Source organism: Lepisosteus oculatus, chromosome 13 (assembly GCF_040954835.1).
Source record: "Lepisosteus oculatus isolate fLepOcu1 chromosome 13, fLepOcu1.hap2, whole genome shotgun sequence".
In the NCBI taxonomy this organism is placed as follows: domain Eukaryota; kingdom Metazoa; phylum Chordata; class Actinopteri; order Semionotiformes; family Lepisosteidae; genus Lepisosteus; species Lepisosteus oculatus.
This window is the reverse complement of record NC_090708.1, coordinates 4620783-4646554: the sequence shown is the minus strand read 5'-3', so window position 1 is coordinate 4646554 and position 25772 is coordinate 4620783. Positions and strand designations below refer to the sequence as shown.

Here is a 25772-nt window from a genome sequence, read left to right as displayed (position 1 = left end):
ACATCAGAATTTCACTTAAGGAGGACGAAGATAAGGTTCAAGGCACTGCGAAAAGGAATTCGAACTAGTAATGAACACTTATCATGTTCCTGCGATATTTTGGCTCAGAAGATGATTTTAGAACCGCCCTGTATCTACCACAAAAACATAGGGAGGCTATAAATGTTTCTCGGAAATCGTAAGGACAGTACCCCCAAAAATGTAATGATTGCTATTAAAAAAAATAATAGTCCCAAATGCCAAATCTGTTTGCTGACACTAGGAGGAACGCTTTTCATATAAATACATTTTTTTAATCTAGGCAAGTCCCTGAGCAGCTTGCCTCCTGATTGTTTCACACAGAACAGCAGGAACTTACGTGAACACCTGTTCCAAGCGATCCCTTTCAGATGTCCTTTCCTGAAGATCCAGCTGTAGAGTCTTGATTTGATTGTTTAATTCTGTAAACCACACAACACAGAAAGCAATGGCTAAGACTGATTCTGCTGGGATGTGTAAGATGCAGAACAAATTCATCAACTGCAGGTTCATTAACATATTTTTTTCAGGACTTTCTGAAACAACAATTTGAGGCATGTTAAATTTGCTCCATCCACACAGCACAGAGGATAAGAGAATCCTTAAAACGCTTGGAGTGTCTCAACTGCTCAAAGTGAATAAATAGCAACCCAGACACTTTGAAACATTAATGTCCATGATTTCTGAAAGCTGTTTATCATTGTTTTGCTAATGAGATATCCTTAACTACAAGACGCATTTGTTTGTACCAATATAACGACGGAGGACTTGCATGCTGTGAACGTCATGAGAAACAGTTTCTTTCAGACTCTCACATGTGCCATGTCAGGCAAAAAAATCAACAGAAAAGAAAATGAGGTAAGCTTGGCCTTTTAGAGACAAATCAAATGATTAAATGTTAAAGACCTTAAAACCTTTCACCGCCTGTAAAATACTGAAATACTACAAGCCTTATTTATTTTCTAACTGATGCCAGAAGAGCGAGATAAAATAAAATAGCCTGTTGTTATCAGTTGCAAACTGTTGCAAACTCATGAAACTTTGGCTCTCCTTGGCAGACTAGGAAGAAAGACAGTTGAGTTATTGTGAATAATACAGAAGGCCTAAACTGCATGTTACTCATCACTGAAGTCCGCTATGTCAGGGACAGATTAGGGAAAGTGCAGCCATTCAAGATAAAAACTAAAGAGTCAGGTACAGTTTCTGGAAGCAGTCAAGTAAAAGCTTATATTCTCAGCTGATATCGCCAAACTTTACCTTTTGAAAATATACCATTCTGCACATTTATGAAATGGATGAATGGCAGCTTGCAGGTGTGGTCTAAAAAAATATGCATACTGAATGTTTTTTTTGTTACAGCAGGGAAATGTCGCAGGTCTCATGGGCGTGCTGGGAATTTTTCTTGCTTTTCTGGAAGTCTTTCTTCATAAGCGAACGCAGCCTGGCGCTCCCAGCACATGCGTCTGTGCTGTGTTTCCAGCTGGACCCGTTCTGCGTTTGACTGCTCTCTGTGGAGAGGGCCAGGGAGTGGTCACCCTGACTCACCTGATGGCGCTACGATGAGTCCCAACATGCACCTCACATGTTGCAAATGTTACCTCCTACTCACTGCATTTCAAGAAGCGTAAGTTTTTGGAGATCACATTGTTCAGCTCTAATCTGTTAGCAGTTTTTACAGATATGAATTATATGGCACATTTTCTGGAGACAAATGTTAGATTTATAGGAACACTTCACCCTGTGCTTATTTGTATAGCTTCTGTAAAATAGTGCCTTCTAAACTTATTTTTCAGTGCCTGTAGCATATTACGACAAAAATACTTTAAAGGAAGCCCATTTTTTTTCTGACTAGAGAAAATTATTGTCTTTATGGATGTTTTCAGATTTGCACTGACAGTTTTAATAATAGTATGCAGAAGACAGGAATTTCTTATTCGCAATATTGTGGCCCAGTCTGTAAACTGCATAAAAAGAGGAAGGCTGTTATTTCCTGCAGGAACTCACGAAGAACCTTAAGTCTCTGAACACGCTACAGAGTTTCTGCACTGTACCATAAAAAACATTCCCTGAAAGTATCCTTGTCGACAGAGTCCCCTGGACTGCTAATGTCTATTGGAATGGCACTGGAGCAAGACGTCCTGACCCTCAAATAATTTGCTTTTGAACCAGGTGGCTGAAAATATCAAGCAGCTGTGAGAGCTAGCAAATGGAACCACTCCAAGATAAGCCAGGATACAATGATGTAATTGCTTTCTAAGAGAATAACTTATGATAAACAAGACCTTTAATGTTTTTAAAGGCAAAAACAATAACATGCTCGGAATTTAACTGTTTTTTTGTAGATGAGTACCGTAATAGCACTGGGGCTACAAAAAGTTGGTTTGTGTTCTCCATTTTAAGGACAGCTCAAGATGGTCAATAGGCACAACTAGCATGTTATTTCATTCTGCTCTTTCAATAATTTCTCCTTAACAAAAATAAGGCTAAATAACCATAGTTATTAAAGTATATGTAAGGTTTTGTAAGGTTTTCTCAACTTTAGCTCTTTTCTGTGTGGTGTATGCTATCTCTACATCTTCTTACAGAGTTCTGCAAGCTAAGACCATGACGTTTGTATAACTTGGTTTCTAAGGATTATGTTGCAGTAAAGATGCATGGAAGAGGCAGTCCGGTCTTCCGAATTTTCATGTTGTTTGGTTACATCCAAACAAAGATGCCAGAAATATCTTCGTGTTCTTGGCATTCAGTTTTTCAAGTGACTTATTTAATTCACTTAAGTTTCTGCCTTCACTTTTCATGTGAGTTCTTAAGTGTTCATACTTTTTGTAAAATGCTCTTGGTTGCAGTGTGTGTCACCCTGACATTTCTTTTAAGAGGAAGCAGAATACTTCAGAGTGTTTTTGTGAAGCAATATACTGATAATTGCTTTCCGGTCATTGTGGTCCTTTCAGAAAGTTGGAGGAGATATAAAGCTATAGGCAATTGACTTTGAAAATCGAGATCCTTTATCTCTCCACTCTTTGTTAAGCTATGTTTATGTAACATGAGCAAGTCTACACTTGTTCAATTAATTGAATAGCATTTTTACCCAGGTATGACAGCACTCTTTTCCATTTTTAAAAAACATTACTGAATTGCAATTCTCAGTATATCTCAGGAGTCAGTGCACTTAACAGATTTACCAGGGAACATTTTAGCTCACTTAATAAGTGTGGTCTGACTGGCACTCTGAACTACTGCAAAAATTATCACAGTATAGCGGACATACATTGTCGTTAACTGTGCTTAACTTTTCTGTCCTTGATCAGTTCTTGATCTCCTTACTGTACGGACCTCTTCATAAACCCACACTATTCCAGCCATGTCTCTGACAAAACTCATTATGATTAATGAGACAACTTGAAAAAAAATCTCATCACACAAGTCATGCTGATGCCCATAGAAAGTGTTTGTTCTCCTATGTCTTAGATGAAACGTGACAGCCATAATACTGTAGTTACATAAAAAATGAGTCAGTTTTACTCAGTTCATTATATGCTCATTCTGGAAATCATGGGGTGCATTCAATACAATGGAAGCTCGACCGACAAAAAAAAATTGCTCATATGACTCATGAGTTATACAGACAGTTTTGTCTTTCTACTATTCCTAGAAATTTGAATAACACTTAAAAAAAGGTTTGAGAATTGTTACTGTTTTCTGAATTTGCCTCCGCCTGTCAGTTTTAAATGTTAGGCATAAGAACTTTTACAAACGTTAGTACATAAATTAAAGGGAATTGTAAGCTTCCCTTAAACATCTATTCAAAAGTACACATGAGAAAAAACATCTAAAAAAAAGTTTGTTTAAAAATCTACAATTTTACAAAATCCATTGCTGTGGCAGAAAACACAGGTCAATTTTACAATGCTTCTAAGGCAATGTCAATAACTTGATTTGTTGACCAAGCAAAAACGCTATTCAAGTCATGGTTATTAATGGTGAACATACACAGAAAGGGGGGCGATTTCACCTTGGTAGCTACAGATACGTTTTGTAAAGTGCGGCGAGAAGTACCAATCCGCCCCTTAACAACATGTGTTTGCAGCACATGGACATTGATTACGGCCTCTCATTGCACCAGGTGACACTTCACTGACTCTCTCACACTCGATCAAAACTCATGTTTTTCCAATGCTGGACAAGGTGTACCAGAGCAGTACCTATGATTCACACATTACGTTGCATACCAAGCATTTCTGTTTGCAGTTCGGCCTCTCTCTGGGCGGTGGCTTGAAGCTGATGACGCTGCAATGTGGACGAGGCCAGGTCACTCTGCAGATCCTTGACCTGTTTCTGCAGTTGCTCTGTCTCCTGTCGAGCTGCGGCCACAGCCTCCTGCAGCGTGGTTATGTCTGGAATAAAGGGCCCAAGTGCTTTGTTAAAACAAAAATCCATCTTAAACGTCATCCTCAAATAACTAGCAATTAGCATAGCAACTGGTGAGGTCAAGCTTGTGCCTTTTATGCAGATGGAGAAGTCTTTATTGTAAATCCTTACAGCTTCCACACTTATTGTTAACTATTGTTTTTTAAACATTTTTTTAATGTGTAAGTATCATCACAACCATAATTGGTTACAACAACCATAACATAACAAAATGGACCTTATATAAATTTTGAAATGCCGAGACATGGATGTAACGTGGCAGAGCACACCTGTTGTCTCTAGGTCTTCCGTGAAAGCAATATCGGGTTCTATCAAAGAAAAGAGAGAAATCTAGGAACTCCAAGTGGAAGTTCTTAACTGAAGTTCAGGAGGAATAAAGGCAGACAGAGCCAATTTCATCCAGCTGTTTCAAATCATAAACATTACTGACTTTCGTTATATACTGTGTAGATCTCACGCAAACGCCTCTTTTTGCATTTTTGTTGCATGCATCCCTCCCCCACCCTACCTCCACCTTAGCAGCTGCCCCTCGGGTAACTCCCCTCTCTGAATGGGTGTCCTAGCCTCCTCGTCTTACGGCCAGGGGGCTGCCCCTTAACCGAGTGGGTTTAGCCAAAACTTAAAATACAGTCAATACTCACAAAACATTCTGTTGCTTGAATGTCATTCGTCCTTATGAAGTTAAGTTTCATCAGATTATTCTGCCCTTTTAGTTATGACATTTCATCATGTACAACACGTAAAAATAAAATGGCGCCAGTTCAAGAAAGGGTCATACCGCATGCTTTTAATAGCGTGACTATGGAATTGTTTGTGAAGCACGCACCTTACAGAAACTACGGAACAAAAATAGTACCAATTTACATATTTGTGATTTCACAGAAAATACTGCTTTCCTAAAGTAGGCTTTGAATTCACAGGAGAGGGTGATTACAGGCCAGTGCAACACACAGAGAATATTTTCCACCAGATTTACAGGGTGGGATTGACCTCTCTTTGTTCCTTTGTAGATTTTAGTTTTGAATGCTGTTTTAAATGTAACGCATTTGACATGGGGCTGGCTGGAAGAACAACTCTCTCCAGTGGAAATGGAGAAGCCTTTTTTCACTGAGATGTGATCTTCAGTCATGGTCACTGGCAACTTATTCTGCACAGGTAACACACATAGAACTGTACTTTTTAGCTAATATAATCACTAGTTTATTAAAAGCACCTCTGAACATACATGAAATAACCCTTTCCTTGGTGTAGTCTACTGCACTGTGCCTTCCCAGGCTTCAATAACATATCAAAGAGGCATCAAGTTTCATGCATCCTGGCACCCTGACAGAGCATCAGATTGCTGCTGTTGGTGAGGTCTCAACATGTCTGTCAGCATATTTGATAACTGATGTGCATAATTAAGGTAAAGAAACCAGCTGTTGCTGTTCTGTAACCAGCCTACCAGAGTGATTCATAGCTTTCTTTTTTCACTGAAACCACAAAAGCTGAAAGACAGGTAGTTCATAATTGCGCACCTAAAGGTTAACACAGAATCCTAGCCTGGCCTTTAACTATAACGAGTCACACTGCTTTCGGTTACTGGCATCAGTGGCTTTTTTATGACGTTGGCGCAGACGTAGCCGCCTCGAGTGTTCATTAAAAAAGGACTGGTAAAAAAAAATCACCAGTTCTGTGTGAGTATTAAACACTGTTTGCCTGATAAGATGTGAGATAAAGATTTTAAAACAGAGCAAATGCTTTCACGTGTTCAGGTGAATTGCTCCGAGTTTTTTTTCACCTTTGGCACGCATCTTTAGGCACTGAACTGCAGCCCACAGAATGCAGGAAGACAAAAAGGGAGAAAAAAGCCGCCGCATAAAATTCACAGGCTCTTCCTTGCCATGAAAACAGCCACACCCTATGGGGTGAGCCTGGGGTGAATCGTGATATCCCTACAGATATTTGTCTGATTTTAATAAGAACCTATTTTTTTTAAACAAAAAGAACAATACAAATGCTTGCAATGTTTTTATTTATAGATAGGCAGCTTGTTTTGAGCGCTACAGCAATTTTAGTTCCCTTGCTATGGCCTTATCAGATTCCAATTCCAAGGGGAACAGCAAGCTTATCACAGAGTGAGTTTTCTCGTCAAAGACGTAATGAAGAAATTCGGAAAAAAAAATACCCATTGCTGCTCGGGATAGCGTGAAAGGATTTGATGCCTATTTCAATATCTCCAATCCTGGGATCTAATCTCCCCCGAGGGGGTCTCAACTCATGACAGGAGGTCCATAAGGACTCGTTAATATCCAAACAACCTGAGGACTTGACAAACCTGCCTGATTTCCAAATATAAACTGCAAGATCATGTAGCAAAGGCAGCTCAGTTTCAGCACATATGAAAACAAATATCTCATAATTAATATCAAGTGTTTGTGAACACCGTAAAAGTAAGCTTAATATTATGCTCCGTGTCCACATCTGTTTAAGGAACGTTAAGATGCACTGTTCCTGTAGAAAAACATTCAAATGATTTATTTTGCATCATTGTTTAATGAGCAAATGACATTTTTGTGACTCTGTTTCGCTTCCAGTAACTCTTGTTCTTAAAAAATGTTGTGCACATTCACCTCCTCTGAATGACTACATTATTTTCCAATTATTATTTTTTTGCTTATTCTGCTCAATGTCTGCTGTTTACCTTCTGTTGAACAGCCGTTACCCCCACACACTACAGAACGAGAGGCAGGTGGTGCTGGACAGGAAAGTGCAGTAAATCATCAAAGAAAACAAAAGGCAAACATGAACTGTGAATTTTCCAGGATACTGCCAAAGGAAACTTTGGTAAACAGAAACAGTAGCATGCAAAGGGCCAGATGATTATACAACATTATATTAAAATGCACTTGATCTGTAAAAAAATATAAATACGTGAAAATCTGTATTACAGGTAGGCATACAGTGGCGAAATAATACAGTGTACCTGTATCTGTATCCTTGCTTCTCTTTAGCAGCTCTGTGTTAAATCCTCCCCAGATGTCAGAGAAATCAGAAACAATGCTCCTCAGCGTCATTAACTCCTGTTTAGCTGTCTGGAGTAAATACAGAGTCTTCTTCATGACAGAGTGCTGTTGGTAACATTTTGACCTGGAAAACCCACAGTACACCCATAAGCAGGGGATCTACTGTAAAATACACATGGCATTTGAAAATTAATCGCAACACACATCTATTTCAATATATGAGATACGTTCAATCATTTCCTGACCACTTCACTGTCAGAAGCTAAAAACAGAAAGGAGTCGGAGTGAGTTAACGTGGTAAAATGTCCTTTTATACAAAATATCAAAAGTAAATGAAAGCGCTCAGGTTTGCTCATGAGTTGGGGCTCTACACATTTTGTGATTCAGCAGCCCAACATTAAGCTTGTACAATCTGTCCTTTAAAAAAGTTCACCCTCAGAACGCTCTGCCGTCTCTCAACCAAATTAAAAAGAATGAACACAAAAAATTGAACAAATTAAAAAAAATAAAAGTACATTAAAAGTACATTTTCAGTACCCTTAAAACCACTGAGGTTAAAAGGGATTCTGTATCGTACTCACCAGACATTTTCAGTGTTTTTAGTATAAATAAAGACGGGACTATGGTAACCAAAAATATCATGTAAAATACAATCTGTCTTGCAGCATTATGTAACAAAATAACAGACACATGAATGTAAGCGGTAAATGGAACAAAATCCATTTTCATCCCATTAAGAATGCACAAAGAAAGTGAAACCAGACGTACCGACACACAAAGCATGATACCAATTACTCCAGCCATCACAGATAATCCATTTTTCATCTGATTCTAGCACATATCTCACAGACTACTCTGGGGTAAACAATCACTCCAGATTAAGCCAAATACAGTGAAAGTGTCTGATGAATAACGCAGATCGCAGATTCATCCACACCTCAACATTTCTGTACACCATACGAGGAAAACAGATTTCTACCAAAAAAAACAAATCAAACATTTTGTGTTTTTTCTATGCTAAGCCTACAATCATGCCTTGAAACAAACATCAAAAAGCATGCATGTGCAGAGAAAAAAGTTCAGAAAGAGAATGTACTCTCTTGATATTAGCTTTGGAGTAACTGCAAGCAATTCTTTTAAGTTCCCTGATGTACTTGAAGGGTTTAACTATAGTCTATCTAAGGCAGATAATGAGCTGTGTAGTTTTTAGAACATTTTTCCCAGCCATCCTAGAGTTAGTGATAAAAACCTAGATAAACTACAGATGAATAGCTCTTCTAACCTGAGCACCTAAGGAAAATTTAGAATTAGTCTGCAAACTAAAGACTAAAGTAGAACATATGTTTCTTCTTTAGGTTGTTTGCATAATTTGTTAAATACAAGTAGTTATTAAAAGTTTAATATTTTTTCCTAATTATGTTGATCAAATTATGGAAATAAACACTAAATGGATTTTCTTTACTGTTGTTGTTCTCCTGGTTGAAAGTAAAAATATTCTGAGCCTGAAGCGAAGCATGACTACAAAACAGCTCCTTGTCAAGATAGGCTCGGAGCTGAGGTACTGAATGTAAGTCACTTTACAGACGTGCTCCAAGGTGGATGCTACAGCGCTTTCAACAGTCAAGTGATTAAAGTACAACCCACAAGCCAAGGATGTGAATAAGATGGCATATTTATGAAAGCGGGTTTTAAATGTCAGGCTTCATAAATCACCATATCTGACAAAGAAACAGTGAGGTAAAATCAGCTACATCTGTCAACAGGATTCAGAACCTTGAAGAGAATTCTATAATAACAATACTGTGATCCTCCAGGCTACAAGGTACACAGAAATATTTTTATTGCAAAGACTGTTGACATAATCAATCATACCCATCTACAGCATCAGATACATATTCTGAGAAGAGGTAACTCTGCCTCTTAGCACAGCCGGAGTTCTGCGCCAGGACGAAGATTCACGGCAAATTTTAACCCATGCACAACTTTACTGCCAAGAAAGACATTCTAGTGGGTCAGGAGGTCTAAGAAAAATCGAAAACCTGAACTCCCTCTCCTATGTCTTCGGTGCGTTTGATACCACTCAGTTCATGCCCTAGAAAAGGCAGTTCAGAAAAGGTCTATAAAAATTAATTTCCACATCAACTAGACCAAAATGTTATTTTTGTCTCCGATTTCAAAATCCATGGCCAGCTTACATACTGCAATACGTTTTTCACACTTCAGGGGACATTATTGTAATTTGTTTACTAGATCAGATAATGTACTTTGAGATTTCAAGTTTCATAATTTATCAGGTAAACATAAGAGGAAGACATTGTACAAAAACCAAATCCCTTATCTGAGGAAGTTAAAAGCTTTATGGAAATTAATACAGACTTAGACCCAGCAGCTGTAGGACATGACATTAATTAATCTATCTTTTGAACTGAAGTTGCTCCTTGACATCTTGAGAAGCACATGGCCTTCCCTGGAGCTCTGATTTTCGTTTAAAACTGAAATTAACAGCCCCCTCCCCCTCCCAGGGGAAGAAAGACACCCTAAACAGGGAAGCTGATGTAGCAAAGGGAACACTGAAAAGTTTTTTTTTTTTAAGGATAGTGTTTCATCTGACTTCTAATTTTGTGACTAACCTTCAACTTAAGCTCTCCAGTTCTTGTGCTTCCTTTTTTGGTAGACAAAACCCTGCAAGGCTCACAGGGTCCTGTCCTATCAGCCGGTCTCTTTTCTTTTTTTTCCAAGGGCTCCCAGCAGTTGTTTCACATCTGCTGCCTCCTTCCTGTCGTGCCGTCTTTTCATTTTTATTGGGAGCACCAAACACTGCTAATGCATCACGCCATCCAACCGCCCAGGAACAGATTGTATAAGAGCCGCTTTTCATTTTTCCCCCTGCCAGCGCTGTCAGCGTATTGTTTTCTCATTTCCTTACCTGAGCGCTTGGCACTGGCTCTCCGCTTCTTCCAGCTTTCTCTTTGCGACGCTCATATCAGTGGTCACACACTCCAGTTGTGTTTGTCTCTCTGCCACCTGGAGACTAAGGGCTTTCAAACTAATAACACAAAATAAAAGAGGGAGAAAGAGAGGGAGCAAGTGTGTGAGACAGTAGGAAAAACAGATCCAATGGCAATTTTCTACTGTGGAAAATCATGCAGGAAATTTAAATAGCTTGCCTCGCTTATGCTACTGGTGTTGAACCTATATTTCAATGTAAATGTATTAAATTAATGTATATTTAAATGTAAAAACAGATACCTTCATTTTTTTAAGCATATTTTCTTTGATACAGAATGTGCAAATGTTTTTTTTAAAGGAATGCAGCTTCCTGAACGGTGACTTCTAAAAACAAAAAAGCAACATCTGAAATATGCTTACATTTCCTGTGCTTTCTATAGGGATATACAGGCCTAATTGTTTGAATACAGGGCCTGATCTGTTAAACAATCATTTGCAATTTTTGAAAGATAAAATGCTCTGCACCACTGAAACCTATGTAAATCTAACCCTAATGCCTTGAGTATTTTTTGGCATTCTGTAAATAATTCTTACATGACCAATTCATTTCATTGAGTACATCAATCATATTACCCTGAAAGTTAATAGGGTTTAAGGATTGGGTCTTTTGACGTAGCCCAAGATAAGAAAGCCATACTTAATACACTAATCGAAATTTCTTATTTTGCTGTAGCTCGACCTTGTGAATTGTCACATGACTGAAAAGTGACAGGATTGAATTAATGCCATTTTATCTGATCCGAGTTAATTCTTTCTCCAAAGGCATCATAAGCCAAAACAGGATGTTGGAAAACCTGACACTTATTCCATGTGGTAAAGTCAGATGTTTGAATCACAGAATCACAGCAGTCTTTTTTTGTACACTGGTGAATCGGATTGCACATGAAAAGGACATATTCAGCACTGTGTACAATGTACAATTTTCGTAAAAAATCTGTATTTATAGACTTTAACTATATGGTGAATAAAAATGTCATACTCTGGTAATTTGTGACGTTTCATACGTTGTATTGTTTCATACTAATGCTTGCGTTTATTTTGGTTCATAATGTGTTTTCCATAGTTATTATTTCTAAGACAATGAGATGGAACATTTATGGCTTAAAAACAAAACCAAAAAAACATACACAGGAAGTTAAAGCCTTTTGCCACCATTGATTTATAAAACATGACCCACCGTTTGTCTTGTAGGAACATTAATCAAAAAAACAAATTATTCACAACTTATGTTCAAAAGCGTTCACAGCAGGAAGAAAAGACTTGCTTGCCAGCAAGAGCCATGGCACAGGCAAGCATTGTGGTCAGTGGCAGACACTGGTCTGGTCACTGTCAATATTATTACTCACAGCAGACAAGTGCAGTGCAGAGAAACTAGAGCAGGGCTAAAAACCGTTGCTCTTATACTCTGCACTGTAGCATTTATTATACACGAGACAGCTTGTATTGTATTTAATCATATGAGGGATGCTAAACATTTTGGGGGTGTTACAGAAATTGCCTTACTGTACTTTAAGTGAGGTTTTGACACTAGCACACACATCCAAATAGCAATATGGGAAAAAAATCTCACCATCCTTTTACTATTCCAACTGAATAATGTCTATGCTAATTGCAGGGCATTAAAAAGCAAATGCTTAGATGTGAACGTTGCATACAATATTATACTTGTATAGTATATTATAAATCTGCAGCTAAATGACTTCAGTATGTTAATGTACTGGATTATTGTTTTTTATGGAGAGTAAAGTGACAGAGAAGATGATCACTGTGTATGTACGTTCTGAACACAAAATCAAAACCAGCAGGTAAGGTTTTTATAAATATAGCACATAGTAAAAACAATACTTTCCTACCTTTCCACCTATTCTAAGCCTTTTTCTCATGCAGGTTAGCATCTATATAACAGCACAATGTAACTATGGTGCAAGGTAACTACTGTATGTTTGTTAGAAACAGTATGTACACAGATTGCAGTGAAACCATATTAGACCTGACTGAGGCCTTGTCAGCCTCACCAGAATCTGAAAACTCTGCTTGACACCGGATCACACTCAGTAGCTGGTTGTGCTTGCAGACAGTATGAGCCAGTGATTTAAAACTAAGTTAAAAATCAAGTTAAAAAAAGTCATCAATGACTAAATTAAGTTAACCACAATTTTTATCAACCACATATCTAGCATGTAAGTTTACAACTATATCTACAATTTCTTAAACCACACAGGGGTTTAAAACTAAAATTGATCACTTTAAAACAATAACTTTTAATTGATAACTTTTTTGTATTTTCTATATTAATATTCTCCTGTATTCTTACTGCACCCCGTAAACAAAAACATTAAAAAAGTCCTCCTACTACACAATTCCTAATTACAAACTAGGTTTTGATGCCAGTTTTTTTTTGTATTTGGTGGAATAATTCAAACAAAAGACTCTGTTTTTTCTTTCTGGGTGCTGGGAGGGTACTTACCATGAAGAGATGGCCAGCATGACATTTATCTAATATATTTAAATGAACAAATGACTAAATAATTAAAAGAGTATTATTTTGCCACAATTATATAAACTGATCCTTCTAGTAACCAGCAAATCAAACTGAAACAAAACAGACATAATTCTGTCAATATCAATGCCCTCTTTGCAACATATAATTAATGTTTCTAGTCCCCAGAAAAAAAGTCTCAAATTGAAATTAAGAATATAGAAATATACACATTAAATAAATCTCACATTCTAACAAAGAAAAATAACACAGTATTTCTCTCTTTGTTAACTACTGTATCATTAAAAGGAAAGTACCTTAATTGCTACATTGCCTTAATGCTACACAACACTATTCACTTGTACAAATGCTTGATATTTTCCACTTGGCCTCTCACTGCTTGCCATCTGTCCCTAAAAGTGGCAAATCCAGACCAGATCAGTTGCTGGGAGGAACTTTTGTGTTGGATGTTAATATTTCTACCCCACTCTGAAGAAAAACAAGGTAACATGAATCTGGTTTGAATTATAGACAATTACAGTCGCATTCACTCCAGCAACTAAAATAAATACTTTCAATTTTTTAACAGGCCAAAACGACAACAGACAAGATATTGCACTGCAGGTATCTGGAGGCATGTAAAGCATCCATTATTCTTAATTGTGGTATGCACTGCAAATTTGTTAGAAAACCTAAAATGAGAAACATCTCAGTCAGATCATTAAATTATACGACAGACTCTTTTTTTTTTCCCTGTTTGAGTCTTTATTTCTTCCCCGCATACACAAATTTTTTCAAGTGTTTCTGTCTCTACTGTAAGCAAAATGAAGCATTTCATCAACAGACTCCAATAAATTATTGATGAAACTTCAGACTTCATTTTGGCGATTTTTTGACAAGGTCCATGTGAATTATCGTTGTGGGCAATGTCTTTTTTCAGCATCATAGTGAAGAGTGGCAAAAAACAGGACTGTTTTTAATCTTTAGAACTAGAAACAGACATTTACACTGGATCTTCCAATACATCATATTGTAGTACATGTACTGTGCAATTGCTTATGAAATAATACTGTGACACAAGAAAGAAGATGATCAGTATAAGTTTCACTTTTTAAAAAGGATAAATATAGTTTAGAGTTGCAAACGTTATTTTCTCACTCTCCTGCAGAAAACACGTGAACAGAACAGAAACAGACATTTGTGTGAACAAAAGCTATTTCCCAAATGAGAAGCTGCTAAGTGCGGATTGTTCTTTATGCTTTGTGTATGAGATGATTGTGCTCACTGTTATGGCATCACTCCTGGAAACCAAACAAATAAAATAAATACATAAAGGGGAGACAGTCATGTTTATTCAAATGAATTCAAATGCAAACTCCTATTTGCTCCTTAATTGCTAGACACTGCTAGCGTTGTTCTTCACAGGTTTCTATTGTGTGGTATTTTATCTGTTAACCAGTCACATACGTTCCAAGAAAAATGCATTTTGCAGCATTATTATTTAAACATATTTTTTCTCGATGTTGAGCAAAATGTCTCTAATATTTTTCTAAGTTTCTGCTGTACTTATGAGACCAACTATTTGTTTTCTGAACATTCACTATTCATGAGCTTTTTAAAATAAAATGTTTTCATGAAATTGTCTAAGTCAGTATTTGTACACACGAGCCCTGTTTTTCTAAGCCAAAGAAATTATTTGCAGTGGCATTTTTCTAATGAATTGAAAACACAAATAATGCCAAAACAGAACAAATTTGACTAGTTAAAATAGTCAAAAGTTCTCCCACTATGTATTCTCACTAATAAGAAACATTTAAAAACTAACCATTTGAAAACAGCTATGCTTACAGTTCCCTTAAATAAGCTGCTTTGGAAATGTAACATGGAGTTTCAGAGATAATTTCATCCTTAAACTTCACTCTATTAAGATAAAACTAAAAGACATAGATATTTTACAATTGCATTGAATGTGTGGCAAAGTAAATGTGTTAGTTCTTGAAGGACTGTTTAGTATTCCAGTCTCATCTGGAACTAACCTAGAAGCACCTTTAGCAATATATTCTAATCATTTCCCATAGCATTACTTGTACAGAGCCCTTTAGAAAAAAACTTACAATGAAATGATTGCCATTTTATGATTTTCCCCTTATAACTGGAATGTTTAAGTCAATTCCCCAAAATTTCACCCAGCATTCTGATTTCCAGCAAGGGACTTGGATGAGGTTTGAGATCAGCTAAAGTCAGCAAAACTCAACGCACAAATGCTTATTTTCTCTTCATCCTTGTTCCAAGTTCCTTTCAAGGCAATACTGCAGGAGTTGCCCGAAAATGCAAGGGAAAAAAAGGAAATTGATCATCAGCTTTTAAAATGTAGGTTCAGGACATACAGGTGTACTAGAAATCCTTGGAAACGGAAATGAAAAATGACTGCAAGCACATCGGGGATGATAAAACACTTTGCCTGCCCGTAGCCTGGCCATTCTTGTGTAAGATACAGTGTGTGCTACCTTATACCAAATACAATACTGCACACTCCCGTGCAAGAAGCTGGCCCAATGTAGTTAACAAAATATGAACAAATGACTGGCAATCCAGCTCTGATTATTTACACACATATATTAATATAAAATACTGTTTGCATGGTTGCTAGAGGTAACACACGGAGACCAAAATAATCCCAGTAAAAAGTAATTACTTCCTTTTCAGGAGCAGTGCTGAACAAGCATTCAAATGTGTTGCAAGCAAAGCGTGGAACACTTCCCTCACCCTGTCAAGTTTCAGCATGATCCAGACCTGGGCAGAACAGCACAACAATGGAACGCTCAATGCAGCAGCAGAACTACAAAATGCACATTTTTCCTTGAAACTTTTTTCACTGACTAGTTTTAAAAAACTTAAGGATGAAACTCTACAAGTTCACATATATTAACACATTTTAAAGACTAAGTGTAACTAACATACTGTACATGCTTGTCTTAAAACAATGGAGGAAAAGGAAGACTGTTACAAACACTTATGAGAAACACATGATAGACTGTTCCTAATCAGAAGCACTGATCAGCTCAACCAATCACATTTTTCTTTTTTGTGGCAGGGACCAATCAGATTCATTTCTATAGCGATGTAGCTGTTTAAAACAAAAAAGAACAAACAGTAACAAATATCTTATTACTTAATTATTTTTATGTAAACTAAATATTTATTCACAAAGGCAATGTGAAAATCTTATTTTCAAAAACAATTCTGTCATTTTAATTTCTTAAATTCTTTTTAGAATCCAAAGTCTGCCATATTCCTTATTTTTTACCTGGTTAAAATAAAGACAATTTGTCTTTTGCCACGAATATCATAATATTCAGTATTTCTCGATAGAAAGCGTCCCAAAGTATCTCAACAATTTCAGCTCTTTCATATTACAATGTAAGGAAAAAAGTACTCTTTCCAACAAAACAAAGAATGGTCTCAAGTAAAGCCAGGAATCTACTGTATATAAGAAAATATCTCAAATATTAATGTATCCATGTTTACTGCATACAGTCTGTGTAAACCAAACACAAGTCTTGATTCTCAAGATCACAGACCTGTACTGCATCACAGGGCAAGAGGCCATGTCTGTGTATTTGTACGCCATGTTACAGTAATTTACAATAAAGTTCTTTTAAGAATTCACATTCTCTTTATCTGAAAATCCACTGCACCAAGATATAAAAAACAACACATTTTTGTTATGTTTCTATATAAATTCACATTAAACCGCATTTCTTTCCCCGTCACAGTTAAACTAAAGGGTGGTGCTCGCAGACCCCTAACTAAATCATTTAAACGCTCACTTGGAATGGAAGAAGTACCCACAATTAGAGAACTGCAAATGTAACCCCAATTCATAAAAAAGAAAACAAAACTGAACCACTTAACTATAGGGCAATCAGTCTTACTTCATAATCTATAACAGGGCTGGAAGAGGCAGAGTAAAATAATCTGCTTTAGGTCTGCTGGTCCTCCTCGTCTACATCCTCGATTCATATTTTGATACATTTAGCAGACGTGCATAAGATACAGTAATAGGGAGGGTGGCAAAAAGAAACAAAAGCCAAGAATCACAAAGTCTTAGACAAAATCACGGATTGGCAGACACTTGGAAAATGAAGTTGATAAGGGCAAAGCGACCCACACAGGAAGAATTAACACCCACTGTACACATCACATGGGCGACTCCAAGCTGAAGGAAGCTAATCATGAAAGGGATTTCGGTCTTTGTGTTTAGCTTTAGTTACAACACCAAAAAAAGGATATTATAGAATTAGGAAGTTTAAAGTATGCCTGATCTCAGGGGACTGACATATATGGACAGATAAAAAGAGGGTATAGATAGGGAAACCCAGGGGAATTGGTTTAAGACAGAAAAAAGGAAACTTCCTTTTGGTTAAGGCCTAATCTTGGGCCTCTTTAAAAAAATGCCTATATGACCTGTTAGATTCACTTAGTTAATAATCTACCACAAAATGTAGTGCACAGCCTCCTCTTGTCTGCAACTTTCTTATGTTCTTACATGTTCACAAAATGAGATTTCCGTTAGTTAATATGCAAATGACTTCACAGACAGAGGCGCAAATCAGACAAAACCTGGAATCCAAATCACTGGCTGAGACTGTTCTTATAACGCATCAACAACACCATCCGGAATGCAGGTCTTTCTTCATTTTCCATCAGCTAGCATGTTGGAAAATAATCAGTGACACTGCTGTTTTTGGTCTACATTAAGAGCAATAATGAGCAAGCTTCAAGCCAGGAACAATTAAGACATAAAATAACAAAACAAAAAACAACACCCCAGCACAGCAATTCCAGCTGAACGACTGCCAATCCATAACATCATGATGTGAAAAACCATGTGCAGCAACTCCCTTGCTTTAGAATGTGAGAAAAAGTGCACTCTCACCATGTGACATATGGCTCACTGCAGAAACAAATTTAAAAAGATGTTGAAAACCTATGTGAATAGAAAGAATACTATTCAAGTAATTGTAGTTCAAGAAGGCCTTTCCTTCATTTACTATGCAGTTAAGGTAATGCAGTCATGGGGCATGAGATTTTTTAAAATACTAATAACTAGTTGCTCTTATAAAGTGCTTACCATCCCAAAGGACTTGACATACTGTATAGAAGTGAGTCCACATCCTCCACCACTGAAGTGTGGTCCTACTGGGTAGCATGGCAACCATTATGTGCCAGCAGCTCTGTAAGACAGATCCATAGCACCTCTAGTCTTATAAGCAGTGCCGTGGGATATCAGAAGGATAGAATTTCCTATAGCACAGTATCCCCAGTCACCACAATGGTGGACTGGTTTCTTACCCAGAGGGAAGACTACCACTTATTCGTCCACTGACACCATCTACAGCAGCAAAGTCCTTATAGGTCTCCCATCCCAGTGGTGACCAGGCCGAGTCTTAACATAGCTTGTAACTCTGAGATCTATCAACATCCCTATCATCTTAAATTCATTAGAGCTAGGGAAGTCTAGGAAAGGGAGCACAGTGAAAGCCTGTTCCTCTAGAGCTGGTCCACTAAATATCCAACCAACTCTTTTTTCATTGGGTAGAAAGGGCTGGTGTCATTGTTCTTTACAAAGCCAGACTTTTACAAGCAGGTTTAATGACAGATGCATGAAGACAGTGTAATTTAAACTCTGCAACACAACATATTTGCAAGCTCCCCCACAGATGTCATCCTGTACATGTCTTTTTGATAAGGCGACACGTTTCTTTATTTTATGGAGTGGAAATGCAACTAGAAAATTAAAACCGAGAATACCACACCACAGCCTAATCTGGTATGAATTCAGTACTGAAAGCTGCAAAAGATTTGAAAACAAGATCACAGTGGCACAACTGCCTTGTAGAGAAGCTTCTTACACATATGGAAGTTTGCTAAGACACAGCACAGTTAAAGAAGTGGAAAGTGCCTTAAGGCACATGAAAATCAGATTTAAAACTTGGAAAAGAATGGCGAATGCATGATATAAACATGGAAACCTAGAAGATGACATTCGCAAGGTAGATTTACAGTGGTAAAGCTTCAGAATGGTAAAAGCTCTAATGAGTCAATGCTCATCATCACAGTCACAAGTACTATTTAAATATAAATATTCCTATGCAGAACCAAGACAACCCTTGTGGCTCAGATAAAACTGAGACACTGTGCATCTCCCACTTCCTAAAATTTCTGCAGCTGCACGGCTGGCGTGTATTGAAATCTGACAACACATCGTTTCCTTTCTACTTGAAAGCATCCTCTTTGATCTGTGTTCATTTTTTCACTTAGATGGCAACTACAGCAGCAGCGCTGCAGCTGAGAAAGACTTTCCCACCAGTTTGTGTGAACAGATAGGGGACATAAAAAAACCACCACAGCATCTTCTCATCAGCTTCCTGTTGCTTTAACTCTCCTATGATTGTCACTGAAAGCTGAAACCTACAGATGAAAAATCTAAAGATCTTATCTTGAGATGCCAACACCACCAAGAACCTTATTTGGTTTCTTTTCTCAGCCGTAATTAATTTGAAACTTGCAAAGCATGGCCAAAGCCGATGTAAATCCTGTTGAAACACTGTTTGCGTAAGCCCCTTTTAAAGGACTTTATTTTTATTCTGAATACAGGGGATTAAATAAGACATTTTGTACTTACATTGGTTTTAAGAATTTTGTTGTTTCTAATACTGTAATTATTTTTTATTGCATGCTAGTTTCTGACTTGAAAAAAGGAGCAACTTGAAACCTATCATGTTCCATGTGTTTCGCATTTGGTCTTTCATGAACTCCTTTATCCTGCAAACATATAATAATATAGAGGGAATGCAGTAAATTCCAAATTATACTTTGGAATTAGATTTAGAGACATGAATGATAATGTCATGGCTCATTGTCACTGAGTGCATGGTGGAAGTTTGATCTTTACAGGTGACAGTTCCCTTCATAATTTGAAAAGGGTGCTATTTGAGATATATATATATAGTTGCAGCAGGTTTCATTTTTTGATGAATCCCACTTGGTGGGATGGTTAAGCATGTGCAGCTACAAAAAAGTTGATACTGTGCAAGTGAATAGCATTATTTTGATTCAGTGGATTTAGGGGCCACTGATGCCAAATTTAAAGCATTTTTTTACATCAACAATAGTTTCACTGCACTGCAGTTAATTTTGACTGAAACAAAAAGCTATAGTCTGATATGACATAACATGCTTTATAATATATAATGCAGTGTTCCAATAAATATACAGGCCTTACCTATGCATTATATTAACACCTAGAGTTAGAAACTGTCCTTTTAAGTTAATTCAGTAGCAATGGTATGCTACAATCAAAACCCTAGTCTTCGAACAAACAGTGGCACAGATTGATAAAACTGTAAATACTTTTCAAGAGACAGATTGTCCTCATTAAGCAGAAGAATAAAATTAAACTTCTAACGATCTTAACACCACTGCTCTACAATTATTTTTGGTAACACTTTTTATTTAACAAGCCTACACAATGTGGAGAAACCAAAGATATTTTCAACATAATCTGTTTAAATTTGCCTGCACAAATGAAATTGTCTGCTTGCTTGCGTACGTGATAATTTTAGGCATACTATGCTTCACTCTCCAAAAAGGTTCATGCTTAGTGTTGAGAGCTTATGTTTACAAAATCCCTTGGAGCACTCAGTCATGTGACTTGATGTGTGGGTGCAGAGGATTATTGGAAAAAAACGCATTCACAGCTCCCTGTCTGCCAGAACAAAGGATTGAGAACAACAGATACCAAAGAGTTTCCCACAACGGAAAAGGAACGGAAGACTTTTTTTTCCAGGCACGACTCCTGTCCCTGGAGATGCTCATTTTCATGCAGATGTTTTTTTTAAGTGGTTGTCTAATCCCTTAGCTTTATATTTCTTTTTTCAATGTTGTACACTAAAAAGAAGCACAATACAGAATAGTTCACATCTACTGTAGATGCGAACTATTCTGTTCTAACAGAATTCTAAATGCTAGCTAGTGAAAATATTCTAAGCAACTAAGCTTGCTTAAACTAAATAACTAAGCAACAGAATATTTATATTCTGAAAATCAAAAGAAACCACTTATAACATTGACAATTTCACAAAGATATCAGTCATTTTTGCAGCAGGATCACTGACATTTTATTGAGCAGACATGAAATCAGTAAATGCATTTTTCTGATTAACACTTGTCATCAACGTAACCACATGCTGGTGTCTCCAGTAAAAGTCACAGGCCAGTAAGCTTTGTGGCTGCCACCTGCTTTGTACCAGATTACAGGTGGTACTCTCCTTCTGATTACTTCTGTCCCACTCCTCTCATAAAAGCTGGGCATGCACATGCCTATTCAACAGGCTCTGATCACTAAATGCCACCTGTCTTCCCAGCTCACTCTACATATTCAACAAGTAGTCAAGTTGGGAGAAGAGCAGGGCATCAGCAACATAAATGTCATAGTCTTGCAACAGAGGCCACTGTTATACAGGCAGCTTGAGAATGTGCTTTGTCGTCCTGGAATGTTATCGCCTCATGTCCCAGGACTCGAATCGTGCAGATGGGCTGACAAGTAGAGCTCTTTAGAGACAAGTGACTCCTGCACACACCACCCCACTTGGACTTCCCCACAGATCTTGGAAAGTGTTGTGACTCAGTAGTCTCCCAGACTGTGATCTATCATTTACAGCCCGCATTCACTGTCGAACCTCTTCAGGTTACAAACAGCTGTCTGTGTCCAGCCTCCAACATACAAAAAGCATTAAAGTGGTGTGATAAACGGGGCATCGGACCGTTCATTGTTTCTATCCTTCATTTTCAATCACCTCGCTAATTAACAGGTTGAGTCACCCCATCATCTGTGCCCAATCAACTCTCTCACTTAGAAGGCAATTTAAGGATTATGTAACCATATCACTTGAATATATCACAGTCTGTCATGAAACATCTTTTATACAAAATGACACGAAACTCATTATATCGAAATACTGATTATATCTATATATTTTTAGTTTCTACGAAGAATGCATACAATTGTGAGCTTCTTTTAATGTTCATCATGTATTATATAACATATTTCTCATCATTTCTGTCATCTACAGCAGTTTTTAGCACAAACTGAAAAAGGAACATTTGGTAAGTGGCGCATCCCTTATGTGCGCTGCTTCTCCGTTAGCAAGTTCACTACAGTTCGTATAAGCTAATGGTGCTATGGGAGCTGACAAGAGGGAAAAAAAACCTGAAAAGTTAAGACACGCCCCGAGGCTGCACTCTAGATTTGTTTTTTAATTTAAGAAACTGAAACATCACACCTGAAAACAACTAACCCTGAGATGAAAGTCCTGCCAGCCATATTCAAGGCTCGGGAAATGCAGAGACAGCTCAGGTGACCCTGTGCGGTGCAACCTGTCCGCGGAAAAGAAAAAGGAGGGAACGCTCCCTGGACGCAGGCTACGTCTGTTAACTGGCTCTGTGCCGAGCAGGGGCACATCCCAACCTCTCAGACTGCTGCTGCTGCTCGGTCTTCAGCCGCTCCAGGTGAGCGCCCGCCCCCTGCAGCTCCTGCTGCAGCCTCTTCTCCCGCTCCACGCTGCCCCGGTAGAATTCCAGCTCCGCCTCCATCGCTTTCACTTTTTCCTCCATCAGCTGGAACTCGTGATGGATCAGGTAGCTGACGCCGCAGTACTTACAGACGGTCTCGTTATGATCCATCTAAAAATCAATCCGGAAATGAAACAGAAATGAATGGGACCCAGGGGACAGGGTGCCAACAAATGGAACAGAGCAAGCTTTTAGTGAGATGAATGCCAAGCAATGCATATTAATATTGCAATTCAAAACTTTTTTGGTCCACTAAGTAAATTAGGCCATCACAACGTTTCCTCTCTACAACTCGGTAAACTCCACACTACCAAAAGCTAAAAATCCAGACCTGCCTGTCTTGAAATCCTAACATTTTGGACCAGCATGTTAATCAACCTGACTCGTATTCATAAAAGAGGGTGAGAGGCTGTTTCTGTTCAGAAACAGAGCCATTTGCCATGTTTCATACTAGGAGTCCCTCAGACCCTTCAGCAAGTGAACCAGGTCGCAGTCAGCTAATGACATTCATGCCAAACACATGCCTTTATTGGCTGAGCTTTGAAACCTGGTACATTTAAAATAAAATGTGGAAGATGTAGAAGTCTGCATTTTTTAGAGTCTATTTTTGTTCTCCCACAGATGAAACATTTTTGTGGTTGTCTTGGCTGATGCTTTCATTCAGAGCGACTTGCAGAGATAACGATCACTCATTCTATCAGTCCACACGAGTCTTGCTAACCCATCGACGCAGCTGGGCTGGCAGGAGCAATCTGGGTCAGGCATGCAGCAGCTGTGTACCAGCCAGGGATTTGAGCCCGAGACCCTTCTGTCAGGAGTCCAGAACTCACACCTATTACTCCACCTTGTCACACCTTTGCAGCAGCGATGATCTTTATGAACAGGTAAAAGGCATGTCTTTCCAGTCGTGGTAAAAATAGTTCTAACGCTGTAACGTGAAATGCACAGTCAGATCTGAGGACTGTTTTGAACCACTATGCCTTTAACAACACTTTAACAACCACGGCACTCTCCTTCCTTTGTGTGTGGGAGGAACTGGCAAAATTATTTCAGGGATTCCAACATTTCAAATCTTATGTGTAATGGTTTTAATTTAGCTCTTAATCATTATATCCTCCTACCATGTTAGGCTGTCACAAACAAAAAGAAGAAAAAGAAAGAGCTCAACACATTTAGAACCAAACTTTCTTTTTTCAACAACAATTGCAGTCAGAGTCGACTGTATTACTTCTCCTTGCATTTGCGTTTACACTTTCAACACGAGGGAAAGGTAACCCAACCAAGTTCAACCAGCGTCGAGAAGGAAAGGGGATTCCGAAAGGTGGTTAAGTTTAAGTGCAGCTGCAAATATGTATTATTTAGTCACTGGAAACGCAGGTAATGTTTGTAATTTCCCTTCATAGCTGTAAAGAGTCAACAGATGTTCCGAGCTGCATAACTGAAGGAGGGAGTGGGAATTCTCCCAGCCTTTTAACCTTCCGATTCATTCACTGAAATAAGTGATTTTTCAGATTTGTTTCCTAACGAGAGAGTGAAGCCACGTTGAACTAATAGATGTGCTGGAGTACCGAGGGTAAATTTTCAAGTGCACGAAAACAATCGCCACAAATATTTAGGTAAGCCAATGTGAAGCATTTAACGATAATGATACTCTTACATGAAACAAAGGAGGTCTGTCTTCCAGGTAGATGAGAAAGGAAGGCGGCCTGGGATGACCTCGGGCTCCTTTACCACTAGCTCCTGCTTGAGCCTGCCAGTCACCAGTGAAGCGAGTGGTTCCAGGGGAGGATGTGAAATCACTGTGCATCTCTCCTCCACTCGCACCTCACCCCCGGGGAACTGCCCGGCCCTCCACAGTCAAGTGTGACCCTCTACTGTGTGCGGACAAGAACCTGCTCCTGGTTGCATGAATCCACTCCGATACCAAGCACCTTAGGGATTAAATATGAACACGGTTCCCCTTGACAACAATAACGATTTCCACGTCATTTGTGAAACACTTCAAGTTCAGGGAGCGCTTGAGGGGAAAGTTCAAGGGGACATTTAACCTGAGTCTGCAACTGCCTGCCTGATCTCCACAACTAGAACAAAACTCTGAACGTTCAAACAAGAAAATTTTGAGAAAAAGTACCTAAGATACACATAGTGCACTTACCTTGTCATGCCTTAGCCTTCTGTTTTTTTCCCGGTTTTAAACGTCTGCTCATATGATTTCTAAAATGTATAAAAATGCTGCATAACCCTGCTAGACACTATGGAAATGATAAACATAACACATAAACTAGCTATAAGAAATACTAAGGACCAAATGTGAATAAATATGGTATTCATAACTATTAACAGGAATTATTTTTTAAACAGTAGGATAAACCTTTAGCAACCTCCAGCTACCAGCCAATAAGTATTTTGCTCTCTTCTAATCCCTTCGCTCTTTCCGGAAGAAGTAAGTTTAATATGTGAAAATGAAGGGATGCCATTCTTTTGTTGATATACTTGCAATTAAATTGATCTTTGAAAGGCTGAATTTCTAAAAGGGTGTATTTTGAGATTGTTACATAACTCCTAAGCACAGAGTCTTTGCCATCTAAATCACCAAATATGGCTGACACAAGACTTGAGGAGACTTCGACGTTTAAAGTTGCTTTTATAAAAGAGGAAAAAACAACAAAGACATGGCTAGAGAATATATGTTGTATTTTCACACTCACATTTAAGAATCAGCACGTATTCCAGAGTTAACATCATAAGCACCTAGCACAGCCACATGTACTGAACCTATAACACTTTAAATACAGTGTCAGAAGGGGTCACTGCTACTGTATAATCACACACATGCCTCTCCCTATCCCCCATCCTTATTCAAACCCAGTTAAAGATTTCAAGGAGCAGCTCTTCAAATACTGCAGAGGTGTTTGAGCCGCCAGAAGCATTTATCAGCTATTTTCCAAAACAGTCTCTATAGTTCAATTATCTGAATTTAAAGCGAAAGCCACTTCCCTGCTCTTGCCATACAACTGCCTGCTCGCTTGTACACTCAGATGGCCAGCATTACTGCTGGTAAAGCATAACTGAAGCGTGGCCAAGCACGAAAAATATTTCAGTCGCAATTCAAAGGGAAAAGATCTGCGGTCTCCTAAATTAATTTTTCGCGTGTGGAATTCGTGACTGGAGCGCTCTAGATTTTTAAAGAGATAAGG

General features: G+C 38.2%; 1 protein-coding gene across 5 annotated transcripts in view; it reads right to left on the bottom strand.

Annotated features, from left to right (window-relative positions):
* The window catches only part of lekr1 (Leucine-, glutamate- and lysine-rich protein 1), a 50554-nt gene that overhangs the window by 20379 nt on the left and 4403 nt on the right, over positions 1-25772 (bottom strand). For 3 of the 5 annotated variants that reach the window (XM_069197627.1, XM_069197628.1, XM_069197629.1), the window contains exons 3-7: positions 22472-22686; positions 10378-10497; positions 7412-7575; positions 4248-4412; positions 359-440 (exon numbers count right to left, since the gene is read on the bottom strand). In XM_069197627.1, coding sequence (XP_069053728.1) covers positions 359-440; positions 4248-4412; positions 7412-7575; positions 10378-10497; positions 22472-22686 — 746 coding nt within the window. Of the gene's footprint in view, positions 1-358; positions 441-4247; positions 4413-7411; positions 7576-10377; positions 10498-22301; positions 22422-22471; positions 22687-24730; positions 24790-25772 lie in introns of those variants that run through there. The other 2 variants (XM_069197630.1, XM_069197631.1) reach the window with 2 other exon arrangements.